Source organism: Delphinapterus leucas, chromosome 11 (assembly GCF_059928025.1).
Source record: "Delphinapterus leucas isolate spDelLeu-1000000601 "Yukka" chromosome 11, BTC_Dleu_Yukka2, whole genome shotgun sequence".
Classification (NCBI taxonomy): domain Eukaryota; kingdom Metazoa; phylum Chordata; class Mammalia; order Artiodactyla; family Monodontidae; genus Delphinapterus; species Delphinapterus leucas.
Window position 1 is genome coordinate 94,055,990 of NC_143139.1, and position 12,030 is coordinate 94,068,019.

Consider the following 12,030-nt stretch of genomic DNA (forward strand, 5'->3'; position numbering starts at 1 on the left):
ATTGGAGGCAGAGGGCCTGGGTTCAGCTTTGAAGTTATTAACTGTGGCAACCTGGGGCAAGTTAGTCAGCCCTTCAGAGCCTCAGTTTCCCTACCTGGAAAATGGGGATAACCATGGTTATTGTGAAGGCTAACTGCCATGATCCATGTAAAGCCCTCAGTACAGTGTCTGCCACACATCGGTGTTCACGAAAGGGTAGCTCTTATTAACAGCACATCCGGTTCTCCTGTGAACCTCCTGGGGGTCGAGCGTTGGCCAGCACACAGGAGGGGTCCAGTGTTTGCTGCTTCCCTAGGAGCTTTTCAGGAAGTGTGGTTGTAAGAAATGAGAGGTGATTTAGAGGCAGCACAGCTTCTGTCACAAGGGCTCTGTTGCACAATAAATGCTACCAAACGTAATAAATTCTTATGAGCGAGTCCTCTGTAATCAGCACCCTCTAGAAAGTTCCCTCCCCCAGTGCTATTGGCCTTGGCTGTGGCCACACCCACTTCCCAAGTGAGCCAGATCAGCTGTCCTCTTGTCTTCTGGATTTAGTTCTTTGACAGGGAATCTTCCCATGATTATAAGTTTGAGAACCGGAGACTGCATTCTAAACACTTCCAAATGTCTCACAGAAATGAGAGGCCAGCGCAAAGGGTAAAGGGAGTTCTCCTGTGCCACAGAAATCAGAGCTGGAGCCGATCCAGCTGGCTATGTCACCCCAAGCTTGTGGGTCATTGCAGAATTGTTTGCAGAAATTCCCCTTGTATTGGATTTTGTCCAGGCCAATGCAATGTGTTCAGGGATCACAGAACAATCTCTCAAGGGAAGAAAGGAAGGCCTGTTGCTTGGAATGGCTTAGAGCACTTTTGGTAGCCATCCAAGGCAGCTATCACTCATTAAATCTGCCTTCCCCTCCAGCAAAAAGCCAACTGTATAGAACACCACATATAGAGCTCTAAGAATAGTATAGCGCTCCAAGAACATACTGCACTTGGCCCGCGTACGAGGGTGCAGGGCTTGGCGAGTCTTTTTACTCTCAAAGCTGGGTGTGTTGTAACAAACAAACACACAAAATATTTACCGCAAGTAGAATGCAGAGAAGAAACGAGAAAGAGAGCAAAGGAGAGCACCCTAGCATGTCATTCTTTGACCTGGGCTGCCTTTTCAGGGCAGGAATTGACTCCACAGCCACCAAAGCAGCCTGTAAGCCCTCGGGCAGTGAGTACTGCAGACCCCTTTCCTCCCCACCATTCACTGACTCCACACTAGGCTGAGCAAGCTCCAAAGTCCTGTAGCAGGTGATAATCTGTCATTTGCTGCGACAGGAAGTAGAAACCATCATCCTCCACAATAAACATTTAGTTGATTTATTGGCTTTCTTCCAGCAAGTATAGAAAGTGAGAACAGGTTCCATCCAAAGTTGCAGTTCTGAGCAATGAGAGCTATCAAAGTACAGACAAGACCCTAAACCACACCCCACTGTTTGTTGGAAGAAATCCATGTGCGGGTCTATTCATAAAAGAGTCTGGGGGCTTCCCTGGTGGCACAGTGGTTGAGAGTCCGCCTGCCGATGTAGGGGACACGGGTTCATGCCCCAGTCCGGGAATCCCACATGCCCCAGAGCGGCTAGGCCCGTGAGCCATGGCCGCTGAGCCTGCGTGTCCAGAGTCTGTGCTCCGCAATGTGAGAGGCCACAACAGTGAGAGGCCTGCGTAACACAAAAAAAAAAAAAAAAAAAAGAGTCTGGGAAGATACTCTCCTTAATGGTGGTTGGCTCTAGTAGTGGGATTTGAGGGAGATTTTATTTTCTACTTTAAAACTTTCTGTATTGTCTGAAATCTTTACTCAATGTTACTTTTATGATCAGAAAAACAGCAATCTTATAGGAAGCACCGGCTTTGGCCACTCCTGGATATTCCTATCCTGCTCCCTGCCCCCAGAGAGCAAGCATTGCAGGTCACCGCACATCCCCAGTCTCTTGCCTAGGTAATCACAATTCATCCTTTAGTTCTTGTAGATGTCACACCTTCAGGGTAGCCATCTTTGTCTCTCCAAGATTGAGTCCCATGTCCCTCCAAGCCATCTGCACTGTGTTTACCTGTTGGTCACCCCCACTAAATCGAGGTTCCTAAAGGGAGATGTGTTTTATTCATCTGTGCAGCCTCTGTACATTAGGAAAGTGCCAACTAGCTCCATAAATATTTACTGAATAATTATTTATTGGGGGAACCTCATATAATCAGAGCAATTCGAGACATACAAAGATGAAAAAGAAATCATTTGTTTTCAAGGAACTTTAAAATAGAGTTACAAACAACCAACTATGAAAATAAGGAAGTTTTTGGACACTGACCATTTCTCATTCTTTTTGTTTTCTGGTTCAGAATCCCCATATTGGAATGCTAGTATGGGGTATGTAGTTATAAGGATTCAGGTTCTCAGGACCTTTCTTAGAATTTGACTCATGAATTTTCTTCTGTCCTTCTGCTGGCAGTTGCCCTAGGAATACCTGCCATTTAATCTTAATTGATGTTTGTGAAACACTTATCTTCCTCTGCTGAAAGGCTATAAGTGTTGAGCACTATTACTGTGTTACAGTGGTTGTTTTATTATTAAAGCAGTGCCAATGCGGTTACACAACAGCTTGGATCAGGAGAGGAAACAAGGGCAGTGATCCCACTGAAGCTACAGGGGGTGGGGATTTGGGATGGTAAAATGTTAATTACCCGAGACGGAATGCAGGCTATCGTCCAGCACTGTGCTCCTGGAGATCATTTCAGTCCCAGAGCCTGAGGCCGGCTCTCTGGCAGTGGGTCCTAAGCATTCTGCCCTCCCCTGGCTGGAATGTTGGATTCACTTTGCTGAAAGCGGCCACAAAGAATCCAATGGCCACAAGCCAGGAGCACTTGTCTTGCACAGCATCAGGGGCTACTCTGGAAGCTATCCAGGAGCTGAAGAGCTGTTCCGTTTGCATACAGTAAATTATTTATTTCTAAACCGATTTATTCTTTTTCTCTCTTTAGACTCTCTTCTTGTTTCTGCCTCTTGAGGACTCTCTCAAAAGAGAGTGAGCTGGAGATGGATGTGTGTGGGTCAGGAAAGTAGGCTTGAAACAGAAGGCTGGTAGAAGTGTCCATTTATTTATAAAGCCGAGAAAATGAACATAAAGGTAGATAGGCTTCTGGTCAGGAATCACCAAGACTGTTTAATTCAGGGTGGGGAGGAATGGGTGCTGGAGAAGAGGATGCAGTGGAGGCAATGACAGCCTATTCCATAGCTTTAGTCCCCAGCAATGTCACCTCCGGAAACTGAGGAACTTAGGTTCTGATTGAAAGCTTTTGAAGATGTTGGGTTAGCTGATTGGGTACGAGTCTAGGCTAAGGGAAAGGCACTAAAGTACAGTGAAAAGAGCGAAGGCTCTGGAGTCAGACAGACCTGGGACCAAATGCTTGTCTACCAACTACATTCTATCTAGGTGACCTTGGGTAAATTTCCTAACCTCTCTGGAGCCTCAGTTTCCTAACTGTAAAATTTAGAGAACGTAAAACTCACAGGTTCAACCGATAGTCCTTGTAAAGAACTCTGCATGGTTGGCACAAAGCGGACATGCAATAAATGGTAATCGTTACTATCGTCAACCACAGGCCAAATGACGGGAGTCATTCAAACTCCCTAGCAAACAATTAACCACAGCACAGCGAATCCAGATCTGACCGACGCGCCTATTTGCCCAATAAGGTACCAGGAAAGAACTCAGTGGAGACAAACCAATGGCATTAGCCCTTGTTGTTGGACGGACTTGCTTGCTGTTCCACCAATAGTTTGAAGATTTGACTAGGGAGTGACATGCTGACAGTCCAATGATTCACAACGAGCCCACACTCAGCACTTCGGCGGGGATAAATCAAGGAGCCGGGACGTATAGATTCCGTTATTAGGCAGTACTGGATGGAGAGAGGAGCTTAGGGGAAACAGCGCGAGGGCGAGGCACTAATGAGCTAATAAAAGGAAAAAGACGATGGTTGCGCCAAGTGAGCTCGGCCGCCATCATGCTCTAGTTTCCCCTTGGCCTCTCCGAGTCCGCGACCGAGGAAAAGGTCTCTGGGATGCTGAGGGGGTGTGTCCCCGAATGATTGGCGCAGACAGCTCAGCCAATCGTAGCTCGTCAAACGGAACGCATTTGACCAATGAGGGGCGACGGCAGCTGCGAGAAATTGGAGGGGCGGAACGGCAGCTTGACGGGCACAAAAGCCAGCCAGTGAGGGCCGGCAGCATCCTCCCTGCGGCCAATGAAGTGGGGCTCTGGGCGGGCCCCCGAGTGTTTGTGTTGTGGTTTTGGGGGAGGGAGGCGGAGGGGAAAGTTTGTTTATTTTGTTTTTAGTTTCTGGGGTCCCCGTGTTTCTCGGAGGTGAAGCGGGAGGGAGTGACCCCCCCGAGCCCCTCAGTCCCTCTACTACTTCGCCTCCATAGCCTGCAGAGAAGCGGGGACCGCGCGCATCGCGGCGCATCGCCTCACAGCGGAACGCCGCGCACTTGGAGCCGGCACGGCTCAGTGGTAAGTGAGGACCGACGGCCACCGCCGCCCTTCCCCTCCCCCGCTCACCGCCCAGTCAGAGCTGGCCGGCCGGGTGGGCGAGGACGCCCGCGGGAGCGCGCGGCGCGGGGTCGGCCTGTCAAGCTGAGGCGCACCGTGTGCGTGTCCTCGCGAGTGAGCGCGCGCGGCGGGGAGAGTGCCGGAGGAGCGTGAGCGCGCGCGGGGGTCGGCGGGGGTGGCGGCGTTGGGCGCGCGCCCCGCGGGGCGGGCGTCTGGTGGGTTTGACCCCGGGACTGGGAGGGACGCGGGCGACATCCGCTCGCGGGGAAGGGGCGCCCCGAATGGCCGGGCCGGGACCGGCAGACGAGCGCGACTCCGGGCGTCACGCGCCGGCAGGTGTGAGCTGGGGGAGGGCTTCCGTCCGGGTGGGCTGGTCGAGTCGAGTTCGCTTCCCGTCGCTGGGGGACCTCGGGGCAGAGAGGGGTCCCCGCGGAGAGCCGAGGCCCGCGGAGGCGCGTCGGGGCCCCTGCCTGGCGGTGGCAGAGGGAGACGGCAGGCCTCGGAGCCTCCCGGTCCCCACCTGTGTGCAGGACCTGCGTGACGGAGTGAATGCGTTCCCCTGCTCCCGCCCCCACCCCTCCCCCCAGAGCCCTGCGTGTGTGGCCACCTTCGAGAGGCGATTCAACCTCCTCGGGGAAAGGAGGGCGAGGGGAATATCAGCGGACGACCAGCCCGAAGTGTTTCCTGCATTCCCTGGTCTTGCGCCCTTTGGTTTCAAACTAGTGGGTTTCCACAGTGGGCTTAAATCCACTGTAGTGGCTGAAGACACCCAGTAAAGGTAGCCTCTTGTCAGGCTTCTTAAGGACCAGCACATGCTCAGTTCTTTGGGCACCGAGAACTAGTCTGGGTCTTTTCAGGCTCCTTGCTTTCTCATGTATCTTTTGGCTGTTTTATTACTTTTTAGCGTCTGTGCTGGAGGTTGAAGCGAGGGATAAGGTGAATTTCAAGTTGGCCATTTGCTTACAATATAAGCAAAATTATACAACAAAATTGGCCAGAGATGTTTCCCCATGGTCAGTGAATAAAACGTCATTAATTACTGCCCCCGCCCCCCACCAGCAGTTAAGCAAACAGAAATGGGATGTATAGAAATCTTACATCTTAGCATTTTGTGCAGGTTTAACAATAGAGGCTATTTCCTTCGTAGTTGTGGGGAATTTCAGTAGGATGATAGTTTCCTATTGATTTGGAGAAGCATCTTGGCTTTGAAACTATGTTTATTCTTTTGGTAGTGTTTTGTAAATGCCTTTTAAAAAGCAGAACTTTTAGAACATTGACAACTCTACACGTGTGCAGTGTCCCACTAGGTAGGTAGTAGGAGAGATGTGAATGTAGTAGGTCCATACACTAAGGCAAGTATCCAGATCGCAAATAAGACTGGCTTGTTCCTCTTGGGATGCCGTGATGATAATGATGCCTTTATAGTTTCTTAGTTGTTGACTGTTTTTAAGTGCTTGTCCCAAACATCATTATTTGAGCAAAATAGTTCCTGATAGGACTTAAGGAGAAGAAATTGCCAAGCTGCTTTTCTAAGGTAGCACATAAATGTCATGCCCTTGGGGAAAAAAGATTATTTTTTTCTCATTCAAATGGAAGCACTTAAAAATGTTTTAAATCAGAACAATACCATTTCTTCAAATGGTAGTAATAATGTTAAGCTAACTGGACCTCTCCCATTGCGGAGCACAGGCTCCAGATGCGCAGGCTCAGTAGCCATGGCTCATGGGCCCAGCTGCTCTGCGGCATGTGGGATCCTCCCGGACCGGGGCACGAACCCATACCCCCTTCATCGGCAGGCGGACTCTCAACCATTGCGCCACCAGGGAAGCCCTAAGCTAACATTTTTTGCGTGTTTTGCGTATGCCAACCTGTTTATATTTTTACCTAATTCTTACCTTAAGCCTGAGGGGTAGGTCTCATTACTGTTTTATGGATGAGAAAAAGAGCCTCCAGAAGCCACAGAGCTAGGAAGTTCAAGGGCATCGGTTTAGTCTTAAGTCTGTTTGGTTTCAAAGCCTGTGCTTGTCCCATTTTGCCCCCTAGCTTATCCAGAGGAAGAAATGCAGAGTACACGGAAAAGTAGAGAGGGATGGGAAAGGGAAATGCGACTGATGGTTAGGCTCCCCGTACCTAACTTAAGAAACTCATTCTTAGTTTTTAGAAATTAGGAACATTTTTACTAGTGTTACATCTAAGCTTTGCTTTCATTTCCTCCTTACTTACTTTTTCTAAAGATAAATTAAAATGTGTTTAATTCAGAGGTCAAGGCTTTCAGAGCCCTTCGTGCAGATCACTCCAGTACCTTTGCTGTTGTGATTAATCCTGTGTGCTCTTACAGGGCCCAGGCGTTATTCACTTTTGTATCCAGCAGGGTGCTTACCGTATAGTAGGAGCACAGTAAATATCAGTTGACTAAGGAACAGAGTTAAAAATGTCATGATTTCGGGTTCCTTTTAGCAGTTTTAGTTTAATGGGACGATAAGAAAGTGAACAGCTCATGTGCAAAAGGCATGTTTTAGAAGAATACTTAAATGGAACAATTCATAGAGTCTGGGAAGTTTGGCTCTGCTAGTTTGCTAATCTCCCACTTCTCATCTGTTTGAGCTCCTGTGCCATTCTGTTCTTCCTTTCACCTCCAGAATTCTAACAGAGGAGGCTATACTGACTGCTTCCCTTCACTACTTAGTCATCCTTGAACCTTTGCAGCCTGGCTTTTAACCTCACCACCACTCACTGAGGCGTTTTCCAAGGTTGCCATTTAATTTAATGGTTAAATTTCCCAGAGCATCCTTTCGGGCTTTATCCTGTTCTGTGCTGTCTCCCTGTAGCTCAGTCCTTTTGACTACCCCACCCTTTAAAAACGTTTTTATTTTACTTTTAAAATAACATATCATAACAATGACTTTTAGTGTGTGTACGTTTCTGTGAATGTTAGTACATGTACAGATACATGTGACCATCACCATAATCAGGATACAGAACAGTTCCATCACTCCAAAAAGACTCACTCATGCTCTATCCCTTTTGAGAGTCCTTTTTCCTGACTTCCATCCCAGAGAGAAATTACCTCTAAGGATCAAACTCAGGCTCCTTTTGTTGTCTTTTTTTTTTTTCTCTTTTTCTACTCCTTGAAAACGTTATTTACTTTGGGGATTTAAACTATATCACTTCTGTCTATTAATCTGAGGATCCATGCCTCATCTCTCTTCCATTCTCTAAACAACATCCATATTTACCTGCTGGAATTCTTCCCTAGTCCTTCATACCTGGTATGTTTAGAGTTGTGCCTAACTTTGCCTCCCAGCTAATGGCTCCCAAACCAGCTCTTCCATCAGATTTTTCTATATTTTTTGGTGGTGCCATCCTTCTCCCAACCTTGTAACCCTGGAACACTTGAAGGGCCTTATGTTAAACTCTTACCCCAGACCAGGTATCCTGCTACTCAGCTACAAATGCCGGGTCCTGCCTCTTTGCTGCCAAGCCGGCTTCTGTTCAGTAGGCTGAGCAGAGCATAGGTGGTTGGAACACTCCGAACCCATCAGGATTTCCCTGGTCAAAACCCCTCCCGGCTTCCCATTGCACTCAGACCCGTTTAGGATTTTATTTTTCATCCTTTGAGGCTTTGCAAGATCTGGCCTCTGCCTGCCTCTCCAGCCTTCTCTCACCTTTATATGGCCCACCTGCCTTCCTGACATTCTAACTACACAGCCTTTCTTTCAATTCTTTGAATTACCCAAGCCTTTTCCAGCCGTAAGGTTTTTGTACATACCAGTCTCCTGGCTTGGGCTGTTCTTCCCCCCTAGTCTTTACCCACCTGATTTCAGGGTTCAGATGAAATTGTCACTTCTTCAGAGAGTCTTTCCTTTATGACCTCATCCCATTACTCCCATCCACCCTTAATTAGGTCTCTCAGAGCTCCTGTTCTTTCTTCATAGCTCTCACTACAGTTTGTGATTCAGGACCACGTCTGTTTTGCTTCCCATGCCTCCAGAGCCGAGCCAAGTATCAGGCATACAGCAAACTCTCAGTAAATATTTGCTTGCAGTGTTGTAAGTCTGGGCTTTTGCTTTCATAATTTATCGCTATCTTGTAGTTTCTGGTAGCCTTGCTTTCCACTTCCTACCTTCACTGGACTGGATCCCACTGGTGGAGGTCTTGCCACATAGAGATAGATCTGAAATCACTAAAGAGAACACCGATTTTGTTCTCTTGAATTGCACCTCTGCCTGGGAGCCTTTACCACTGGGCCAGTTGAGGTCTAACCTAAACCTAAACCAGGGCTGGGCTTGCTAGTCCGCTGAGCAGTGCACCTTGGTTATCCAGGCTCATGTCAGTGCTTGCAGCTGTTACTCTTCCCTCACCTCACCCTGCTCTTGATTTCTTCCTCCTCTCTACACCCAGCGTGGGACTTCTAAAGACCTTGTATACTTTCCAGCTGAGCCTGCTTACCCTTTGACATTTGCTGGCCTTTTGACATTGACAACTGCCTCTAGTGTCTTGAAGCTAGGGATTGCCCCCACGCTAGTCTTCCTGAAACAGTGCTTTATGTTTCCTGTCCCCTCCCCAAATCTACCACAAGCGCCTAAGTTTGAAAACATTCAATAGTGTTTCATTGCCTCAAGGGATTAAACTCCTTAGTTTGTTGTTTAAGGCTCTCTGGACTAGCACTGTGCAGGAGAAATAGAATGCAAGCCACAAATGTGAGCCACACATGTAATTTTAAATTTTCTAGTAGCCACATTAGAAAGGTAGAAGAAAAGGGTGAAATTGATTTTCATAACGCTTTATTTACTTCAGTATATCCAGAATATTATGTAAACATATAATCAGTAAAACAAAACATATATATATATATTGAGGTGCTTTACATCCTTTTTTTCATGTGAAACTCTGAAATCTGGAGGATACTTTTCATTTAATACATCTCAATTCAGACTAAGCACATTTCCAGTGCTCAGTAGCTGCATGTGGCTACCATGCTAGTGGCTAGTGGCTACCATGCTGGACAGCACAACTCTAAACCATGTCCTCAACACAGATGGAGGGCTATACCTGGGTAATTGCCACCACTGGCTTTTTGGTAACTCTGTTCCCCTTCCCTGCAACCAGCTCCTTATCCAAATATGCTAACCTTCCTTGCTGAGAAACCCGGAGGATCCTAAGACCATCCCTAAACTTCAGTTCTCACCATCTCCTCTGAGCCATTTTAATGTTAATTTTTTCGTGTCATTGTTTTTTCATATAGCAATTATTTATCAGTTCGTATTATAATCAGAGGTAGTGTTAAAATATTTAATAACTGATAAAGCATAGGTATAGGTGCCTGATGAATTAGAACCGATGGCAACTGTGTTCTCATCTGTGCGTACCTGCTGAATTACAGCTCTTATTGTCCTGGGCTGTGTTATTCTTGGCTTCCTCCATAAGACTGAGTTCCTTGAAGGCAGGCTTTTGTCCTGCTCATTTTTGCATCCCTAAGATGGCTCCTTACCTGGCCTGTAGTAAGCAGTCTGTAAATATGTTAAATCAATGAACAAATGCTACCTTGTATTTTGTTTTATTCTTTCTATGTGCTACGTTTTATCTTTCCAATTAGAAACCAAAATATAAGTTCTTTGAGGACAGAGATCATGAATTATGAAGGACTAGATGGCGGTTTCTTGATTGTCTTCATAGGATAATTTCTTCTGAATGAAGATTTGCTTTAAAAAAATAACTATGTTTAGATATTGTTATGGGTTTTCAGGCTGGGTCAAAAAATGAGGTTTGACTTTAATGATACTTTCTTTGGTGGTTTGTAAGCTGGCTTGGAAAGCAGCTTCAAAAGAAGAGCTCCTTGGAATTAATGCATGCTCTTCCAGTTAGGGGCATGTTTAGTTACTGGAAAGGCACTGAACTAGAAGTTGAAAACCTGGGTTGGTTTGTATCATAGACATATGCTTGAGTACCTACTGTGTTCCAAGTACAGGAATGATTGAGAATTCAAAAACTAATAGTATGGAAAAAAATGCAGCTTTAACACAGAGATGAAATGATTCATTCTTCCTAGGAAGATTGAATTCCTCTCTGCTCCCTTATACTTTCCTCATTTCTGGCATGGACTACACTATACAGTGTTTCTAGATCTGTCTCTCCCATCAGATTGTGAGTTTCTTAAGAGCAAGACTGTTGCGTTCGTCTCTGTATGAATGCACACACTGTACTGTGCCTGCCGTATTGTAGGCACTCAAAAGTTTGTTGAATAAATATCCTCGAATAAATTTGTTTTGCAGAACCTTAGCTTTTTCTTTTATAAGTAGAGAATTCTCTGCCTCAGAGAATTGTTGAAACTGCAGCAGGAATAATCGTTTAAAACTACATATCTGTTCTGTGTATGTTATACCTCAAATATACAACATTTAACTGAAAAACAAGTGTAACTGGTCACATTTCTCCCCTACTTAAAACTGTTAATGAGTCCCCAAACCCTGCCATCTGCCCTCTGGAATATAAACTTCATGAGAATAAGCACCTGTTCTGTCTTGCTCGCTGAATGCCCAGGGAAGACCCTGCCACATTTCCTGTCCTCCGCTTGGTTGCCTGTACTATTGCCACACCGACCTTCTGGTTCCTGAAATGCATATTCCTCCCCACTCAAGGTCTCTTCCTTGCACTTGCTATTCCCATGGTCTGGAGGCCTCCCACCCCAACCCTAGTTGATGCCTCTTTAATCCTCAGAGCCCAGTTTATATGTCACTTCTGTAGTGACTTTCTAAGCATCCCCACCCCAGATTAGGAGATGTGCTGCTTTTAAAAATTCAGAGCCCTTAATATAGTTGTAATTAAGTAATCATTTAATTTGTATATTGTTTTCCCTGCTAGAAAATAGCTATGTGAATAAAAATACTTTTTTTAAAAAATAAATTTATTTATTTTATTTATTTATTTTTGGCTGCGTTGGGTCTTTGCTGCTGCACGCAGGCTTTCTCTAGTTGTGGCGAGCAGGGGCTTCTCTTGTTGCGGAGCACGGGCTCCAGGCACACGGGCCTCAGCAGTTGTGGCTTGCGGGCTCTAGAGCGCAGCCTCGGCAGTCGTGGCGCATGGGCTTAGCTGCTTCGCGGCATGCGGGATCTTCCCGGACCAGGGCTCGAACCCGTGTCCCCTGCATTGGCAGGCAGACTCTCAACCACTGCGCCACCAGGGAAGCCCCATACCTTGTCTGTTTTGTTCACATTTTTATCACCAGTATTTAGCACTGTAAATTGCACATAGTAGGTCCTGAGTGAATATTTTTCAAATAAATTAAGAAAAAGAACTAAAAATAGAATTTAAAAAAATCATTTTAGGGCTTCCCTGGTGGCGCAGTGGTTGAGGGTCCGCCTGCCGATGCAGGGGACATGGGTTCGTGCCCTGGTCCTGGAAGATCCCACATGCCACAGAGCGGCTGGGCCTGTGAGCCATGGCCGCCGAGCCTG

At 46.6% G+C, this 12,030-nt stretch overlaps 1 protein-coding gene across 16 annotated transcripts in view; it reads left to right on the plus strand.

The window, feature by feature from the left end:
- Positions 1 to 3,235: 3,235 nt before the first annotated feature.
- The window catches only part of TNRC6B (trinucleotide repeat containing adaptor 6B), a 261,176-nt gene continuing 252,381 nt past the window's right edge, over positions 3,236 to 12,030 (plus strand). For 7 of the 16 annotated variants that reach the window (XR_016394820.1, XM_089920020.1, XM_089920030.1 and 4 more), the window contains exon 1: positions 4,307 to 4,537. Coding sequence is in view for 1 of the 16 variants with exons in the window: in XM_089920034.1 (XP_089776160.1) it covers positions 4,170 to 4,240; positions 4,453 to 4,537 (156 nt within the window). In the remaining 15 variants the exon portion in view is untranslated. Of the gene's footprint in view, positions 4,241 to 4,304; positions 4,538 to 12,030 lie in introns of those variants that run through there. The other 9 variants (XM_089920028.1, XM_089920031.1, XM_089920025.1 and 6 more) reach the window with 5 other exon arrangements.